This window comes from Chiloscyllium plagiosum, unplaced genomic scaffold (genome assembly GCF_037043375.1).
Source record: "Chiloscyllium plagiosum isolate Xiang-an unplaced genomic scaffold, Cpla_swu_hap1 HiC_scaffold_8, whole genome shotgun sequence".
Classification (NCBI taxonomy): Eukaryota; Metazoa; Chordata; class Chondrichthyes; order Orectolobiformes; family Hemiscylliidae; genus Chiloscyllium; species Chiloscyllium plagiosum.
In genome coordinates this window covers 32,757,497-32,777,962 of record NW_028270146.1, presented here as the reverse complement: position 1 = coordinate 32,777,962, position 20,466 = coordinate 32,757,497, and the positions used below count along the sequence as shown (strand labels likewise).

General features: G+C 38.4%; 1 protein-coding gene across 2 annotated transcripts in view; it reads right to left on the bottom strand.

The window, feature by feature from the left end:
* asb2a.1 (ankyrin repeat and SOCS box containing 2a, tandem duplicate 1) overlaps positions 1-20,466 on the bottom strand; it is a 42,321-nt gene continuing 21,855 nt past the window's right edge. For both annotated transcript variants that reach the window (XM_043697183.2, XM_087989678.1), the window contains 4 exons: positions 19,657-19,828; positions 15,311-15,866; positions 9,132-9,285; positions 1-3,053 (listed from right to left, as the gene is read on the bottom strand). In XM_043697183.2, the coding sequence (XP_043553118.2) occupies positions 2,908-3,053; positions 9,132-9,285; positions 15,311-15,866; positions 19,657-19,828 (1,028 nt within the window). In that variant the 3' untranslated portion in view covers positions 1-2,907. The remainder of the gene's footprint in view (positions 3,054-9,131; positions 9,286-15,310; positions 15,867-19,656; positions 19,829-20,466) is intronic.

Below are 20,466 nucleotides of genomic sequence, written 5' to 3'. Positions count from 1 at the left end.
TCCAAATGCATATTTTTATTAGAATCACTGTCAGAAAGTTATATTTAAATTAAAGGTACAAAAAGTTAATAGAAACATTCCACTGCATAATACTTCAAAAAAAAACTACAGTTAAGTGATATTCTTGCCGTTCCAGACACTATTTTATCAGTGGATCTCAGGATTGAATACAACTAAAGAAAATTAAGGATGTTGAAATCAGTATGTTGATCCAAACAAGCCAGCATTTGAATAGCTTATCTAGAAATTACAGTGATATGAACGGGACTCTCAGTAATTTTATAAAAACAAAATTCCATTATTTTGCTCCTGTTCTGATCATGATATATAGATATTAATCATCCAGGTTAATGTTTTCAATGAACTTTCATCATTAGCAAAGGAAATTTCAGCATTCACACCATAACCCTACACTCCTTTCTGCTCTTAGTCAACCTGTTCAATTTTGGAAACAGAAAAAATGAATATCGTAAATAAGACTGATCAGGTTCTGTGAGAGGTGTACAGCATTATAATCCTGAATTTGCCCTACATTGTCAATGTCAACGCTAACAGGCTTTGAGTTTACAATGTGATGTAAAGAACTAAATTGTCTGATAAAAGCAATGTAATTGTGAAGCTGGCACTAAAATCCATCAAAACTCAGAACTGCAACCCACCTTATGGAGATAAACATTGGGATGCTTCTTTTCTTGGTTTTGTCCCATCTCTAATGCTACATATGTTGGCAGTTTTTAAGATGTTACTCATATGAGTTTTATTAAAATGTAGAGGTAAAAACAATGACTGCAGATGCTGGAAACCAGATTCTGGATCAGTGGTGCTGGAAGAGCACAGCAATTCAGGCAGCATCCGACGAGCAGCAAAATCGACGTTTCGGGCAAAAGCCCTTCATCAGGGAATGGCTTCCTCTGGTGGGTAGCTCAGGAGAAGAAGTCATACTGTTAAAACTAAAGCCTGGTATCATTTAGGAGTGAAATCCGGAAGTACTTTTTTTTAACATATAAGATATTGTAAATCTTACTAGATCAATTGAAATTTTCAATACTGAGTTCAAAGACTTTTGTTCATGAGTAGTCCATGAGATATGAAGCAAAGTTGACTAAATGTAGTCTAGACATTAAGAATTTGCATGATATTTCAGTGTTTTTTTGACCCTGATCCAAAGTGATGCTGTGTCGAGAGTGTGGTACTGGAAAAGCACAGCAGGTCAGGCAGCGTCCGAGGCCTCATTCCTGATGAAGAGCTTATGCCTGAAACGTCGACACTCCAGCTCCTTGAATGCTGCGTTATCTGCTGTGCTTTTCCAGCACCACACTCTCCACTCTGATCTCAGCATCTGCAGTCCTCACTTTTTCCAAAGTAATGCTGGCATGCAATCACTTTCTGAAATGACTGATGACAACCAGGAGTGAAAATATGGTTGTTTCCCCATTTTTGTAACCCAAGAATGCAGAGCCTTTTTGTAGGATTCTTAGTTGAGATTATTTGAGGGTCAATCTGGCGTTTAAAATGAGAAAGGAATTTGATAGGAGCACATTCAGGGAAATGGCTTCCTCTGGTGGGTAGCTCAGGGGAAGAAGTCATACCGTTAAAACTAAAGCCTGGTATCATTTAGGAGTGAAATCCGGAAGTACTTTTTTTTAACATATATGATATTGTAAATCTTACTGGATCAATTCAAATTTTCAATACTGAGTTCAAAGACTTTTGTTCATGAGTAGTCCATGAGATATGAAGCAAAGTTGAGTAAATTGAGTTGAGGTAAAATAAAATCACCCATTATCTAACTAATTGATGGAATAGGCTAAATGGCCTATTCCAATGCACCAAATGCTGTCTTGGATAAGGTCAGGTAACTCAGTACATACCATGACATACAATTAGGACTTGCCTGGACTATATGGCTCAATCCTTAACCTTAAGAGTTGAATATTTTTGAAGGTATAGCAACAACTATGGTACTGTCAGTGCAATTGAAAACACAATTTCTCTTCAGCTGCTGTGATGTTCCACGCAACAAGTGGCATTAATCAAGCAACCCAAGATATTTAGTAATATTTTGCTGCTAGCTAACACCTTATAGCTTAGTGTTTACTACATTTAATAAAGCATAAAAATTAAATAAGATGTCAAATTTCTATCAAAAATTCGACTAGAAATGGGTTTGAGCTTATCATGGCTATACTATCTTTACAGAGCAAGGTGCAAACTGAAGCAAGTTTCATTCACAAATTTTGCCTGAGGTGCATAAAAACTGAACAATCAGTGTCTTGGCTACTCCTTTCTGAAATTGGAATTTAAAAAAAGTTAAAATTTAAAACATCTTTATCTTACATGTTGATGTGACAGGTTATGCTTTGGTACATTGTTTACAGTTTTATGTACATGTTAAAATGCCAAATTGTAAGGGATGAAAAGAAAAAAACTATGAGGCTAGAAATCGAAATTGAAAACACAAAACGCCAGAAATACAGAGTAGATCAGGCAGCATGTGAAAGAGGAGAGAGAAGCTGATGTGTCCAGTGGGACTTCTCATTAGGACATGTTAACAGGTTAAATTTCAACTTACCTTTTCTCATTTTGATGTTGACTAATGTGCTGTGCATTTCCGAATTATTTTGTTCAATATACCTAGTTTTGGTTCCTATATTTGGAACTAATAAAATCCAAAATCCCTGACTTATTTTTCAACCTTTCAGTCCTTATCCATTTAGGTTTAGGCCATTTGAAATCTGTCCATAACTAATTTGTGCATCTGTTAACTCCATGCTTGCAATCCCACAAAACGTTACTTCTTTCGGTATACAATAAATCATTTACAGTTGCAACTTTTGGACTGACCTCCTTTTCTGCATGCAAATGCTTTTCTTGTAGTTTCTGAGTGGTTTCTGTCAAAAGTTAAATTTACATCAAATCATTTGTGTCATTGTACTCCAAGTATCTTTTCAGCCTGCCAGGTAGAGGCAACATTTCAATAAATTTTAATCTCTGAAGTCCCAAAAGCTTTCGAACTTTAATTCTGCAAAGATGGACAAGAGGTCTTGGAGGTTCTATATAAAGATTGGAAGGAAATATGATAAGCAATGGACAGAAGAAACAATTACTTTTGTTAAAAAAAATTATGATCAATAGCTGTTTATGTCAATTCTCAAATTTTAAGCAGAGGTTAAAATCAATTGGCTAACACGTATAATAAAATGATAGAAAAAAACATTAAGCCAACACAATGTTTGTGTACCTAAATTTTATGCCTTCATTTGGCATGGAAAGGCAGGCCTTGGAAAATTATCACTTTGAATAAAGTAGTTACAAATAGCATTTCATACTTAAAATCCCCACTGAATGTAGCCATTTACAGATATCTAAAAACACGTAAATTAACATATTGGAAGTCACATAGGTGTGGGGCAACAGTCATTCTGCAGAACAATTGACATTTTATCAATGGGTAGCTTATTTTACTAGTTAGTTTGAACGTGCTGATAAATGCAACCAATTCAATTTTTCACTATCACTAGGTCTACTAAGAGATTGTTACTCTTGCTTTTTGTTCTCACTTAAGCTTTTCTGCGATTGGAAGATTATATTCTAATTATCTTATTGACTTGCTTTATGTACAAGTCACCTCTCAATTCCAGCTATGGTTTTTTCCATCAGGATTTATCTGGTATTTATGAAATGCATGGTTGAATGAATAATGAGGCAATAGTTAGTAGTTTTGGTTAGTGCAGGATCTCACTTTCACAACAGGTTGTTAGGTACTGAATTGAAATCATCTGTTTTACTAGCTGTGTTCTTTTAAAGTGTGTTAGCTCACCAATATTTAAGTGATGACTTGGTAATCCACGTTATGGGGAAATAAATGAACATTAAAATAACAACTGAATTTTACAATAAAAAACAACTTTGTCCCTGTCCCATTTAAATTTTGGATCATCACCCCTTAAAAAATATTCAACCCACAGCCCCACCATCCATGCAAATTAACAACCCTACTTCCAATCTCACTTCCTCTCCAAAGTCTGTGAGTGTTATCACTTTCCAGTCTGAGAACTGCATGATTGAATTCCTCCAAAAAGAGTATTTTCCCTGACAAAGTACCAAAATGTCTCCGATCAAAGTCACTTTTAATGTGGCTGTGATCAAGATAGTCTATCCCCGTGTCCTCTTTAACTTATCAACAGCCTTTGACATAGTTATTCATATAAACTTTCTCCTCCAATGTCTCTCCACTGTCACCTAGCTGGTTCGAACTATTCTCATTTTGTTCCACTCATATTTGTCAAATGGATTTTCTTTCCATTCCTGAAGTGCAACCTCTGGAATCCTCTGATTTTTTTGTCTTCACAAATTCATGGGATGTGGGCATCGCTGGCTGGGCCATCATTTTATTGTCCATCCCTTGTTGCCCTCTAAGAAAGTGGTGGTGATCTACTTTCTTGAAGTGCTACAATCTTTGTTCTGCAGATAGGTCCATGAAACTGTTAGCAAGGGAATTCTAAGATTTTGACACTGAATGAATAGCGATATATTTCCAAGTCAGGATGGTGAGTGGCTTGGAGGGGAACTTACAGGTGGTGGTGTTACTATGTATTGACTGCCCTTGTCCTTCTCAATGGTCATTGTCACGGCTTTGGATGGTGCTGTCATCTTTGTTGAATTTCTGCAGTGCATCTGTAGTGTTATGGACTGGGCCCAACCCCTCAAAACATTTCTAAGCTGATAGCTCAGACCTTAACTTTGCTATTTGTTTCAGGTAAGTGTACAGTGGATATTCCCAGAATGAATTAGCTGGTCCAACTGCCAAGTTTTAAACAAACAGAATTAATCTACAAAATTACAGAATAAAACACAATGAACCAAAAATAGAATAGCCGAATAACCTATCCTATCCAAACTCGACAGACTATCCTGGCTTAATGATACTGTTCCAAAAGACTTGTAAAAATCCCAATAAACAGACCCTTTAGCACAAAGAGTCAAAATGGCACAAAAAGCTTACAGGTTACAAAGTCAGAAGGGCAGAAGGAGGGAGACAGCTTCCAGTTTCAACTGTGATCCTGACTCAACTAACCCCTGTTCGCCGAGCTGGAAGTTTTTGTTGCAAACGTTTCGTCCCCTGGCTAGGCGACATCATCAGTGCTTGGGAGCCTCCTGCGAAGCGCTTCTTTGATGTTTCCTCTGGTGTTTATAGTGGTCTGTCCCTGCCGCTTCCGGTTGTCAGTTTCAGCTGTCCACTGTAGTGGTTGGTATATTGGGTCCAGGTCGATGTGTTTGTTGATGGAGCTTGTGGATGAATGCCATGCCTCTAGGAATTCCCTGGCTGTTCTCTGTCTGGCTTGCCCTATGATAGTAGTGTTGTCCCAGTCGAATTCATGTTGCTTGTTGTCTGCGTGTGTGGCTACTAAGGATAGCTGGTCGTGTCATTTCAAAGCTAGTTGATGTTCATGTATGCGGATTGTTAGCTGTCTTCCTGTTTGTCCTATATAGTGTTTAGTGTAGTCCTTGCATGGTATTTTGTACACTACATTCGTCTTGCTCATGTTGGGTATCGGGTCCTTCGTTCTGGTGAGTTGTTGTCTGAGCGTGTATATTGGAGGATTCGGTGAGGGCAACACCATTGAATATCAAGGGATGATGGTTAGATTATCTCTTATTGGAGGTGTTTATTGCCTGGCATTTGTGTGGTGCAAATGTTACTTGCCAATTTTCAGCCAAAGCTATTATAAAACAGAAAGTGTTAGAAAAGCCAGAAAGTCTAAAAATTGATAGGTCTCCTGGCCCCAATGGGCTATATCCTAGAGTTCTGAGGGAGGTGGCTAAAGAAATAGTGGAGGCATTGGGTGTAATCTTTCAAAAATCACTGGAGTCAGGGGATATCCCAGATGATTGGAAAATTGCTGTTGTAACCCCCTTTTTCAAGAAAGGATCAAGACAAAAGAAAATTACAGGCCGATTAGCCTAACCTCGGTTGGAGGTAAAATTCTAGTATCCATCGTTAAGGATGAGATTTCTAAATTCTTGGAAATGCAGGGTCAGATTAGAACAAGTCAGCATGGATTTAGTAAGGGGAGGTCGTGCCTGACAAACATGTTAGAATTCTTTGAAGAGGTAACAAGTAGGTTAGACCAGGGAAATCAAGTGAATGTTATCTACCTAGGCTTCCAAAAGGCTTTTGTTTTGGTGCTTCACGGGAGGCTGCTGAGTAAGGTGAGGGCCCATGGTGTTCGAGGAGAGCTACTGGCATGGATTGAGGATTGGTTGACAGACAGCAGAGAGTTGGGATAAAAGGTTCTTTTTCAGAATGGCAACTAGTAACAAGTGGTGTCCCGCAGGGTTCAGTGTTGGGGCTGCCGCTGTTCACTTTATATATTAATGATTTGGATGAAGGGACTGGGGGCATTCTGGTGAAGTTCACAGATGATATGAGTTAGGCGGAGAGGCAGGTAATTCTGATGAGGTGCGGAGGCTGCAGAAAGATTTAGATAGTTTAGGAGAGTGGCCCAAGAAATGGCTGATGAATTTCAATATGAATAAATGTGAGGTCTTGCATTTCAGAAAAAGAATACATGGATGGACTATTTTTTAAATGATGAAAAAATTCATAAAGCCAAAGTACAAAGGGATCTGGGAATGCTCGTCCAGGATTCTCTAAAGGTTGACTTGCAGGTTGAGTCCGTGGTTAAGAAAACAAATGTAATGTTGTCATTTAACTCAAGAGGGTTGGAATGTAAAAGCAGTGATGTGCTTCTGAGACTTTATAAAGCTCTGGTTAGGCCCTATTTGGAATACTGTGTTCTGTTTTGGGCCCCACACCTCAGGAAGGACATACTGTCACTGGAGGGTGTCCAGTGGAGATTCATACGGATGATCCCTGGAATGGTAGGCCTTAACATACAATGAATGGCTGAGGATCCTGGGATTTTATTTATTAGAATTTAGAAGGTTGAGGGGAGATCTAATAGAAACTTACAAGATAATGCATGGCTTAGAAAGGGTGGAAGCTAGGAATTTGTTTCTGTCAGGCGGGGATATTAGGACCCATGGGCACAGCCTTAGACTTAGAGGGGGTCAATTTAAAACCGAAGTGAGGAGACATTTCTTCAGCCAGAGAGTGGTGGGCCTGTAGAATTCATTGCCACGGAGTGCAGTGGAGGCCTGGACATTAAATGTCTTCAAGGCAGAGATTGATAAATTCTTAATCTCACAAGGAAATAAGGGATACAGGGAGAATGCAGGTAAGAGGCATTGAAATGCCCAACATCCATGATTAAATGGTGGAGTGGACTCGATGGGCCGACTGGCCTTACTTTCACTCCTATGTCTTATGGTCTTATGTTGTCCAGTTCTTGTTGCATTTGGATATGAACTGCTTCAGTATCTGAGGAGTTGCAATTGGTGGCTGAACATTACGTGGTAATTGGCAAACATCCCCACTTCTGACATTATGATGTAAAGAAGATTGTTAATGAAGTAGCTGAGGATGTTTGGGCCTAGGACACTACCCTGAGAAACTCCTGCGGACATGTCCTGGAGCTGAGATGACTGACCTCCAACAACCACAATCATCTTCCAATGTGACAGATATGACACCAATCAGTGGAAAGTTTTATTACTGAATCCCATTCTTTAAAAATTTATTCATTTGTGGGATGTGGGCATCGCTGGCTGGCCAGCATTTATTGCCCATCCATGGTTATCCTTGAGAAGGTGGTGGTGAGCTGCCTTCTTGAACCGCTGCAGTCCACCTGCTGTGGGTTGACCCACAATGCCATTAGGGAGGGAATTCCAGGATTTTGACCCAGCGACAGTGCAGAAATGGTGATGTATTTCCAAGTCCGGATGGTCAGTGGCTTGCAGGGGAACTTGAAGATGGTGGTGTTCCCCTATATCTGCTGCCCTTGTCCTTCTGGATAGACGCAGTCATGGGTTTGGAATGTGCAGTCTGAGGAACTTCGGTGAATCTCTGCAGTGCATCTTATAGAGAGTATATACTGCTGCTATTGAGTATCTATGGTGGAAGGAGTGGATGTCTGTGGATGTAGTGCCAATTCAGTAGGCTGCTTTGTCCTGGATAGTGTCAAGCTTCTTGAATGTTAGTGGTGCTGCACTCATCCAGAACGTGGGGACTATTCCATTATACTCCTGACATGTGCCTTGTAGATATTCGACAGGCTTTGAGGAGTCTGGAGGTGAATTACTCACCACAGTATTCCTAGCCTCTGACCTAACCACTGTGTTTATATGATGAGTCCAGTTGAGTTTCTGATCAATGATAACCCCAGGATGTTGACAGTGGGGGAATTCAGTGATGGTAATACCATTAAATGCCAAGGGTAGTAGTTAGATTGTCTCCTATTAGTGATGATCATAGCCTGGCATTTGCGTGGTGCAAATATTACTTGGCACCTGTCAGCCCAGGCCTAGATATTGTCCAGATCTTGTTGCATTTTGATATGTTCTGTTTCAGTATCTGAGGAGTCACAAATGGTACTGAACATTGTGCAATCATTGGCGAATATCCCCACCTCTGACCTTATAATGGAGGGAAGGTCATTGATGAAGCAGCTGAAGATGGTTGGGTTGACAACAGTTTTGATGGGGCTCCTTAACACCACTGTCTGTCAACATGGTTTCGATGTCAAAAGTTGTCTCTCTTCTGTCACCTCTGGAATTAAGCTCTTTTGTCTATGTTTGATGGCTGTAATGAGGTCAGGAAGTGATTTCTCCTTGACCACCACCCTCCCCAGCACCACCTTCTATTTTCACCAATACACTGTCCATTGCACTTTGCAGAATTAATTGACAGTGGGCAGGAATGTAGTTTGTGATGTTGTCTACCTATTGAAACAGATAATATCTTTGGCTAATTTATTACTTTGTTTTTCAATCCCTTCAACTGGAAAAGGATTTCTGCCAATTGGGAGTCAACTACAAGGTCAACAGTGGGCAAGGTTTATTCTATTGTGGGTGGCCATCACTTACATATTCACTAAAATATTTGATTACTTACTCAAAACAAATAAATAAATACAATTATAACACAATTTTACATAGTTTCCACTGAAAGCTATAAGAGTATAACTAAACAATTCCGAGAGGTTTTGACATTATTTGTGTGAACTTGCCTGATTTTGTCTTGATAGTCGCCCATTCATCATAACTGTCAAGATGTTCCTTCAGTTTACTGCAGAGATTCACATTTCCAACATAGTCAAGTAAGACATCAATGATTGGTCCAGCCCATCTGTAGATTCCAGGTGTAGATACCATTTCACAAAACTGGAGAATTGGACCATTAGAGAAATTAAGTAATCAGTATTGTTCCTGTGCAATTATACAGTAATAATTAGTCCAAGATATGTTAATATTCCATCATATTGCTTAATTTTGTGACGTGTTTTTAATCAACCTGTTCAGGGATGTAATGATACATCACTAGAACAGGTGGGATTTGAACCTGGGTCTTCTGGCTCAGAGGCAGGGACACTACCATTTCACCACAAAAGCCCTGTGTTTACTTGTGTGAAAAATAATTTCCAATCAACCTGCTTGGAGAGGTTATGACACACCACTGGAGTAAATTGGACTTCAACCTAGGGACATGACCACTTCATCAGAAGAGCCCCATGTTTAATGTTGTGATGCTACTTCCCCTACTAAGTCAAACCTGGGTTACCTAATTATTGCATGTGCCAATTTCGAATCTGTCCATTCTAATATGGATTTGGACAATTTTCTTTCTACATGGATTAAATGTTTGTGCTTACTGTATGCACAAATCAAATGAATTAGTTCCTGCAAAATTCAAAGTCATCGCCTGATGAGCTGTGTGGCCTTATTTTCTCATGTGACAGAAGAAAAACTTGTATTTGAAGATGGACCTCTCAGTGTTTTGCAGCCAATTGAATACTTATTGTTGAGTCGTCACTGTTGCATTGTGGGGAATGCAGCAGGGAATCATGCACGTGGCAAACTCTCACAAGTTGCAATATGATAGCAACTAGGTAATCTGTTTTTATGATGGTGTTTGGGGGTGGGTGGGGAGTTGAATATTGGCCAGGAAACCAGATAACTCTCCTGCTCCATCTGCAAAATACTGCTGTAGGATTCTTGAATCCATCAAAACCGACTGATGGGGCACCAGTATAACATCACATTTAAAAAGAAGGCACTCCCTACAATGCAGAACACCTAAAGTTATGCACTGGAATTTTAGTTTTTTCATTTGTGCTCAAGTGGATTTCAAGCCTAAAATCAATGGGTGCAGGACCAAAAGTGTTACCCATTGAATGACTACTGAAGCATTTACTCATTCTACTATCTTATCAAGGCCCAGGTCATTATCCAATACTTTGTGAGGTCTTGTACATGCCTATATAACATTCTTACTTGGTCAGCTATCACTATCCAATATCGAGTGTGGACCCATACTATTATCAATTCTCCATGCAGTTTTATAATGACTATTCAATATTCCTTGAAACTATGGGTAAAATCTTCAAAATAGAGTTGCAGAAACAATACCACAATGGAGCAAAAATAGAAAAACTCAGCAGGTCTGAAGAATGGACACTGGACCTGAAACATTAACTCTGCTTTCTCTCCACAGATGCTACCAGACCTGCTGTGTTTCGACAGCAATTTTTGTTTTTGCTTCTAACTTGCAGCATCTGCAGTTCTTTGCATTTTTTTGTTTAATACCAGAACGGATATAAGGTTCCCCTAGTGTTTTGCAGCTATTTTTAAATAAAAGTGTCCTACTTGAAAATTTATCACCTGAATAGAGGCAAGCTGAACACCCAAATATTGGCACCAAGAGCTTCTAGAAGGCAGGAACTGCCTCCCTGGCCTTAGCCGCCTGACCTTCCCAGTCACAAGGTGAATTTTTCTCTGGCCCTGTGGCAAACCAGACAGCTGTGTACTGATGTACACCAGGCTGATTGCTGAAATAAGCTTTGAAAAATCATATTCCTGACCACCCTAAATGCTCCTAAATGAAGTTAATGGGTTGTTGTTTGGCAGTGAGTGAGTTCCCTGTCCTGCCCACTTCCCAGATAGCACTTTAAAAATGTGAAACTGTCTTTGAAACATGATCCTGAGATGACCTCCAAAACAATGAATTTCAAATGAGGTCCACACCTAACAACACTTTAACAAATCACGTAACTATCCAATATTTTGTGAGATTGTACTTCAGTATTCTAGACTTTGTTGTTCAATTCTAAGGTTAAATTTACTGTGAGGACCAATGTTACTGTCCAATAACCTTTGAGGCCTATTGGAAATATCCAATATTTCCTGAAACAGCAAATGCTTGAATGACTATGCAGATGCTTGAATCCAAAGTAGACAGGCAGGAGGCTGGAAGAACACAGCAAGCTAGACAGCATCAGGAGGTGCAGAAGTTGATGTTTCAGATGTAACCCTTCTTCACGACCCTTCAATAGTTCATGAGACCATACACATTTGTCAGATGTTCTGAAGTCTCTTATATCATGGTTCAATATCCTGTCACAAAATTTGTTACGGTCCAATATTCTGTCGTGCTATACATTACTAATCTGACAAGTTCAGAGTTCTGTAAGATCTTATAGTTATTTGGAACCCTTTAATCAACGTATAATTCTAGACAAAATGGCACCTTTCTACAAAACATTATCAATTTACCAACAAAATTTACTGTTGGAAGGATATGTTTCACTGGTCACTACAGCGTGCATCTTACCAATCAAGCTCACATTCTGATAGTTTCCATGGAAATTCCATTTACCATGTCAAAAACATTAAGAAAGAATATTATCTCAACAGTATTGAAGGAATGATATAATTCCATCAGAACAGAGCATGGTTTGGAAGGAAACTTTCAGATGTTGATGTTCCAATCCATCTCTTGCCCTTGTCCTTCTAGGTGGTAGAGGTTCTGGGTTTGGAAGGTGCTTCCCAAAGGGCCTTGGTGAGTTGTTGCAATGTACTATCGTGTAGTACACACTGCTGTCCCATTGGTAGAGGAAGTGAATGTTGAAGGTGGTGGATGTGATCCCAATCAAGCAAGAAGCTTTGTCTCAGAGGATTTTAAGTTTCTTGACTGTTGATGAAGTATTATACAACCAAACAAATGAAGAGTATTCCACTTCAATTTTGTCTTATACATGCTGGACTTTGGGGAGTGTCTAGAAGTGAGTTTCTGGCCAGAATTCCTACCTCTCACATGCATTTCAAGCAATGTTTGTATGGCTGGTCCAGTTCATTTTTTGTTCCATAGTAACCCAGGAAGTTTGATTGGGGAAGGATGAGGATGGGGCGTGGTGAGTCTTAATTATGGCAATGTCATTGAGTGTCAAGGAGTGGAAGTTAGCTTCTCTCTTGTTGGAGATGATTCATGCTGGCATTTTCATGGTGTGAATGTTACCTGCCACTTATCAATCAGGTGGTACATATTGCTTGTTACCCGGCAATTTGTTAATTATGTTGAAAACTCTGTAAGCATCCCCGGTCATTATGTTAGGAAGGGTAGAAGGAGATAGTGGTGGGAGCCAAGGTAATTCAAGAAACTATTGAGGATGGGTGGGTCTTTGGTAATGGATCAAGGTATTCATGCAGCAATGACTTGGGGTTGAGTATAGTACAGAATATACAAACAGAACCAGCGTGACATCGCAATGCTTAATAAGTAGGTTTGGACACTAGGAACAAAGGAAGATTATAAAAATGATCAATTTACATTTTCTTACATTGCAGAAACTCAACAAAGTGCACCAAGCAAGCTAAAAAAAGGAAAAGTGAAGAAGGCACAGAAAAAGAGAAAGATTTTATGGAGGTTTTGGCAAAGAGGGAAGAAAATGAAAAAGTGGAAGGAATCTACGCTGGGAATTTTCCACATCAGATGCAGAGTGGCTGAATGAATGGTCGCAGCAATACCGCAAAGGAAGGGAAATGTGAGTAGGTCAGTGTTAGAAGAACAAAGGGTGTAGAGAGTTGTGAACAACTGAGTGAATCATATCAGGAAACGCTAAACAGTAATCTGAAAGTAAGAATTGAGAGTTTTGAAGTCAGGTTTAGAATGCACAAGTGCTTGTTGCTTTGAAGCAGCAAAGAGAATGAAAGGCTCGAGGTTTATAGTTTAGGGGTGCATGTATTGCTATTTTAAAATGTTTTCAATCACTGTATTTGTATAGTTCACAGAATGATGGCCCTAGATTTTTCCTGTAGGAACAACCAATCACTTATTGTGTTTAAAATGATATTCTGCAGTTACAGACATAGATCCAACAGAGGGAGCTGAGATCTATGGTCACTTAATTGGTAATCTTTTGGCTGGAAACTAGATGAACAGATCTAGCAGTGGCTGCTCAGCAAAGAAACTGTGCTCAAGATTTATTTGGAGTCCCACTTCGAAAATAACTTCTTTTTTTGGTAGACAACTTATCATTTTATCTATGAGGTTTCAGAGGAGGAAGTAATAATTCAAGAATTGACTGCATATCACTCAGCCAATATTCAAGTTTCTGTTGATTTAATTCCAACATGTTTTCTTTTTCTGATGAGCACTTAACTTTAATTGATGTTTGTGAATGTGTGTGGACATTGCTTGTTCCTAAGGCATAAACATAACTATGTTCATTTGAAATCTGGCTGGTTGTGAAAGTAGATGGATCACTCAGATGCCTGCAACGTCAACAGTTCAAATCCAAAGTGTTGCACTGATCAAAAAGATATTATATGGGCGGTATTAGTTTAAAATTCAATACTCTGCTTAGATATTTTAACTTGTCAGAACACTTGGTTTATTCTATATACTTTCTCAAGGTATAGTGTTAAGGTCTCCCTGGTGACAGTCTTCAAATAGCCCTGATACACAGTTCTCAAGTATATACAGAGCTCAGGATTGGTTCAGACTGTACATGATTCACTGTCTTATTTTAAGTTTTGCAAACTGGTTATTCAGACTATAAGATGTCCCAGTAAAAGTGTAAAAAGCAAGATTTTATCTAAAAAATTCAGTCAATTGGATATCAGATCATAAAAACAAAGCAAATCTAAGCTTTGAGTTAAAGAATTCAGTCTAATGTTTCCAAAATTAACAGTCTGGGAATTCTCTCTGCTTAGTCTGTAATCTTAAAGGATGTCAAAAGACAAACATATGGAATTAAGAATAGTGCATAACTGGAAATATGAGAATATGCTGCACATCATCAATGAAGAGAGAACAGAGTTAACATTTCAGGTTGATGACCTTTCAACTGAACACTGACAAAAGTTTATCAAATGAAAAGTTAGCTCTATTTCTGTCTGTGCAGCTGCTTTCAGGTCTGCTGAGTATTCCAAAGATTTTCTGTTTTTGTTACCAGCTATTTAGATGTAAAATCTACATATGATAGTTTTATTTCTTTCTGGGAGTTATAGGTGCTATAAATTTTCAGACAGGGAGAATATAGACAAGGCAGAAAGCCCACTTCTAAAAAAGGGAAGGTGGAATTTGGTTCAAAATCTGGGTCTTCTCCCACCTTTCCATTCCAGAAAGTTGTGCTCAAATTCCAGGTGTAGATGGATGAATCAAAAATATTTTCATATAGCTCCTGTACATCATTTCTAGAGGAGTTCCCAACCCACCTTGGAATTCTACCAACTTCACGCTGTTAGCCATTAGTTCCACTGAGGGCTTTAACAAGATTACGGGTCTGACCAGGTCATAGGCAATTTAACCTTGGTCAAAGTTACAAATCACACAACACCAGGTTATAGTCCAATAGGTTTAATTGGAAGCATGAGCTTTCGGAGTGCCACTCACCTGATGAAGGAGAGGCGCTCCAAAAACTAGTGCTTCCGATTAAACCTGTTGGACTATAACCTGGTGTTGTGTGATTTGTAACTTTGTATACCCCAGTCCAACACCGACATCTCCAAATCATGACTACTATTGAAACCTTGGTCAAGGACTGATCACCTTCAAAAGGAAAAATTCCATGAAGAACATTTTAAAACTACCTCACGTCCTTCTCTTTTGACCTTCCTATGTCACCATTTTCCCCATGGGAATAATGTTGCAACATTCCAGTTTCACATCCGCTATTGATGTAAATACTTCAGAAGCAACCCTCTAATAGCATTTCATGCAGATTGGCAATAAATGGTTTTTCTCAAACTACTAATTATTGCTCGTCATTCCATGCTACAGGATAACATTCATATGTGCATTTGCCTTGAAGACTCGCTAATTACATTGTAAATATAATACTTGCCTGAAAAGTTAGATGATAACTCATCATAATTTAAATGATAATGGAAAGTTATTTTCAGAGCTTACTTGTACAGGTCTGGGCTTTTTACGTTCCATTTGTATATCATCTCTTCTCTGCTCTTGCTCTGGATGTTGATGACTTCCATACACACATTTAAAACATGACTCTCCATCACCACCAAAATCCATAATTAACTTCAACAAACTGAGGTACTTCATAGCAAACATGATTGTTGCTGGGAAGGAAGTCGGATGAGATTGAATATAAGCATTGATGTTGGCTCCATATTTTATGAGCAGCTTTATGTTTTTGATGGAGCCATGTCGGATAGAGATTAGAAGGGGGTTTATCAGATCGACATTAGGATTTGCTCCAGCCTTGAGCAACATTTCTGTGGTTTCTACATTATTATTGTAAACAGCAAAGTATAAAACTGAAGTACGTTTATCTTCAAACAGCCGGGATCTTTCTGGTGACAAGAGAGCATTGATAGGGTAGCCAGCTTCAATCAGTTCTTCAACAATATCATTTCGATTGTGTTGAGCAGCAAGATGAAGGGGACTAATTCCACTGCGCCTCACCCGGACTTTGCTGGTAACAGGAATCAACATCTGAACTATCCTGAACAAAAACAAACCGCATTTGCATTACAGTTCAGCATCAACAATAGTCTGCAATGGACAAATCAGTTACTTTGAAAAGAATTAGTTACAATAGGCATGAGTGTCGATACATAACTTGGGGTGATGAATTTGCCTTTGCACTCACAGGTTTAGGAGCATCAATCACTCTGAGAAGTGATGTAAACATTACTGTTGTGCAGGTTGACTCATACTGTATGAAAGCTGCTCACTCAATAGAGAAAAGCGAGTTTGTTAAACATGAATTGGATTTTGTGTACTTTGCTCTATAGTGAATTGAACAAACATCCGCTATTATCACACTTATGATCAGACCTTTCATAAATTAGAGTTGATCTTTCTCCACGCCTTCTCTGTCGCTGTGACACTATATTTTGCATTCTGTTCTGTTACTCTGAAGTACTTTTGTAAGATCTGATTGGTCTGGTTAGCACTCAAAACAAGACTTTTCACTGTATCTCAGTATATGTAACAATAACAAATCAAATCAATGAAACGAATCATTAAGCTGTTTTATTTTACAGTAAATTAGTATAAAGTATAAGTTATGGTAAGAATCAGAATTTCATGAGCACAATATATTTTTATGTAAAACAAAATAAAGTCACATACTATGATTCCCTGCATCAGTAGATTATTTTACTTGCCCGAAATAAGATGGCTCCCAGTGATTCAGCTTCATCTTTCTGAACTGGCCTAAAGCTCTCATTTTATTGTCTAGTGGACCTCACAGACGTCTGATTTCAGAAGACACCTGTCAGTGCTCATCATTCTCTTTACATCTCTCTTGAACAGACAAATATGGATCAAAGGACTTTAGAATATAATAGTTTTGAAGTGCTCTTCCATTGCTTGGACAAACTAGATTTTTGTTTGTTATTTAGACTACAGGAAAAAAATGACATTTATTTTGCATATTATTTATTCTTCTTAAAAATATCTCTACATTAGAAAACAATCTTATTTGCAAATCGCCATGAAGTTCTGTAGCTGTATAGTTTTAATTTATATTTCATCTTTCATGGATTTGTCTTGGTCTAATTAAATTCTAATGTTTTGAGCTGAAACAACTAAAATTAGCCTCAATTTTGCTGTCAGAAAGGAATGGCCAAGCAAAGTTCATGATACTCGTTGGAACTTAGAAGAATGAGAGGCGACTTTATTGAAATGTACAAGAATCGTAGGGGGCTTGACAGGGAAGTTGTCGCCCTTGCAGAAGGGTCTGGGACCGGAGGGCATAATCTCAGTATAAGGGAGCACATATTTAAGATGCAGATAAAGAAGAATTTCTTCTCTTAGAGAACTGTGAATCTGTGGAATTCTTCATCCCAGAGCATTGTTAAGGTTGGGACATTAAGTATACTCAAGGCTGAGTTTGGCAGATTTTTAAAGAGTAAGGGAATCAAGAGTTATTGAAAAAGGCAGGAAGATGGAGTTGAGGACATCAAATCAGCCATGATCTCATTGAAGAGCAAAGCAGACTCAATGGGCTGAATGGCCTACCTCTCCTCTGACATCTTAGGATCTGGAGTTAAATTCCGTGTGGGTTCTGCTGCATTTTTCTTCTTATCAGGTTCTTGACCGCCAATTGTCTGATTGACAGGCTGGAGATCTACTCAGAATCACACAATTGTTACAGTGCAGAAGGAGGCCATTCGACCCACTGTGACTGCATCAACCCTTCAAACAAGCATCATCACCTAGTGTCAATCCCCTACTTTTCCCCCATACCTTTTCACACTATCTCTATCCAAAGCATCATCCAATGGCCTCTTGAATGCTGAGTAACAAAGCCTGCAAATGTACGGTTGCAGCTGAAGAAATCATGTGGGTGTAATGAAATTCCATCTAATTGTAGACATTGGCGCTCTGATTGAAGAGAGTTTGGGGAAACAGGATATATAATGTGGTGGGGAAGATCTGATTATGTTCAGACTAGTCCCATAGTAATCAAGATGGTCAGAATGGTGGTTAAGGGAACCAAAACTGCCCATGAATGGACAAAACAGATAGAACTTGAGGGTGAGTTTACTGTGTATCACATTGGGCCTAAGGAAAATACTTATGTTTCTCTTAGCCCACAAACAGTGCTGTAAAGATGCTTAGCTCATGGGTTCCACTGTCCTTCTCTCACCTCCTTTCAGCTGCCCTGTTTCTCATAGCCTGGGAGGCTCGGCCACCATTTGTAAAAAAAATGGATTGGCTTGAAATGATGGCAACAGCCTTACTATAATATTGAAATGATCAAGGTACTTCTTGCAAGCTAATTAGCTGCCTTCTCCTTGTTTCTCCTCTGTTAATATGGTTGGATTTGACATGTGTTTAATTCCTGTTCCAGAACCTCTGAGCTTTAATTTCTGATTAATGGACAGCCCACCATTTTTTCAGCAATGGAACTCTTCTTATGAGACCAGGACCAAAAGTCTTGTGAATGTGCAGCAAGCTTATCAGCATTTATTTCCAAAATCCAGCATTTTCCATTATTTTTCTTTTTAAATTTTCTTCAATAAATCTAATAAATCAATTAAGGAAGATGGTTTCTGAGGCTCATGCTCTATTCTTAGAACAAACATAGTGACAGGAAGTGGGGAAAGGTGAATCGACATAAATTGTACCAGATGTTTGCAGACTGAAAAAAACATGTCGCTGTTATGTACAAATTGTTATATTTATATCATTACATATATTGGCCTAGAAGTTGAATAATCAATCCCTTCAAAATTTCATTGAAATTATACATAAGTAATATATACAATTTAAGGGCCAAACCATTGACTGGAAGATAGGTTTCTCTGCTCACATGTCTCTCAAAGATCTGATAATGATGCAATTTGTTTATTTGAGGTGTGCTTCTTGTTAAGTTGAAAAGGCTGCATTGGACAGATTTTATTCGTCGGCACAAATTCAAACATATTATTTTATTTAATTAGAAAGCATGGAGAAACAGTACTTTCATTGCCAGTGATTCTAAGCAATTGGAGTAGGGGTAGCACTTCCTTATGATTTCTTTTAGTCTATGGCTTGAGATCAATGCCTCCAATATAAATACCAGGCTCTACAAGCCATGAAATCCAGTAACTTACTTCCTAATTCCTTTTCATTCATTCTCATTTCTAGCTTGGCTTGTTATAGTTAGAGAAAGAAATTAGGTGAAGACTAACACCAGGAAGGTTTCATGGTAGCATACAAGCTATCTGTAATTAATATATTTAAAGAGCAGCCAATAGATATAATGTACACAGCAGCATGTGTAAGTGTTTAATGCTGGTTATCACCTAGCAGTCTTTAGGAAATGATAATGCGTTATTAAGAGTGGTCATCATTTGAATCAGTAAATCTGTACTCCACTGCAGATTATTCTGGAAAATTAACTGTCATACACATTTCTAACCCTGATTTATGAATCCTATTATCAATGTATAAATTTTTTATGGAAGTTTAGCTGGAAGCATTAAGTAGTCATAATGATGTAATATAGTACTTTGCAGAGTTCTATAAATGCCTCTCTTTTACAAATCAGTAATGGGCAAATGCTGCATTTTGATGTACTTAAGTGGATGACTCAAATTTTTAGTTACCATCAGTGAATATATTCAGACATCTGCACAGTCTCCAAATCAGATCCACATTAAGGAACTCAATAAGGGAGCTCTCAGCTGTGATTTTCTTTGAATAACAAGGTTGAAAATAAAGCTCAGAGGACTGAACCCTAACCATTGAAATTTGCACAATATTTTAAACTCCGTGTTGTTTTGTGCCTTACAACTTACGCCATATTGCCCCTTGCAGCAGCAATGTGAAGGGGCAGCCAACCATCCTTACTTCCTTTGTTTGCATCAGCATTTTGTGAAAGAAGAAAGGCCACAATTTCTTCATGCTCATTCTTGCTGGCTTCATACAATGCCGAGGCATTATCACTGGCTTGTGTATTGATATTTGCACCTAAGGATTGTAATGGACAGCAAACTGTAATATACAGCTATTATCAGAAAGATAAGAGCAATTTTACTCAACTGGTAGAATATTTTGTCAAATAGTTAGCTAATCTCATATGCACTTGAAAAACATAAATGCTTAAAATGTTTAATTTAGTTTACAATTTTTATTTTGTTCTTCTGAAGTTCAGGACAATATTAAGCAAAGGCCTTTTCAAAATACTCACTTTCTAGAACTATAAACACTCACTCCTTTCAGAGTGGTTACTTCTTTAACAAGGTGATTCTGAGTTATAAGTAATAAATTAAAATTAAATTGCTGAAGTCTTTGGGACCATAATGCTGCTGTGAGGTTATATAATGTATATCATGGCATCGCAGGCCTACTCCACCTTGTACACCAAAATTAAATGCACAAGTGACTGTGGCATAAATTTATTTGCATGCCAACGTGACAATAAAATTAGCACATTGCATCTGCACGGAAAACAATTCCATGAAAGTCAGTGTATTAAAAGAAAGGAAGCAACCATTGATGGCTGTTTGCATAATTTGGAGCAGCACAAGCAGGGTGTGAAAATCCATAAAGTCAGTCGTCTCAAAGATTCACTCCAAAGCTGGGACATAAAAAGGCAGAGATCATTT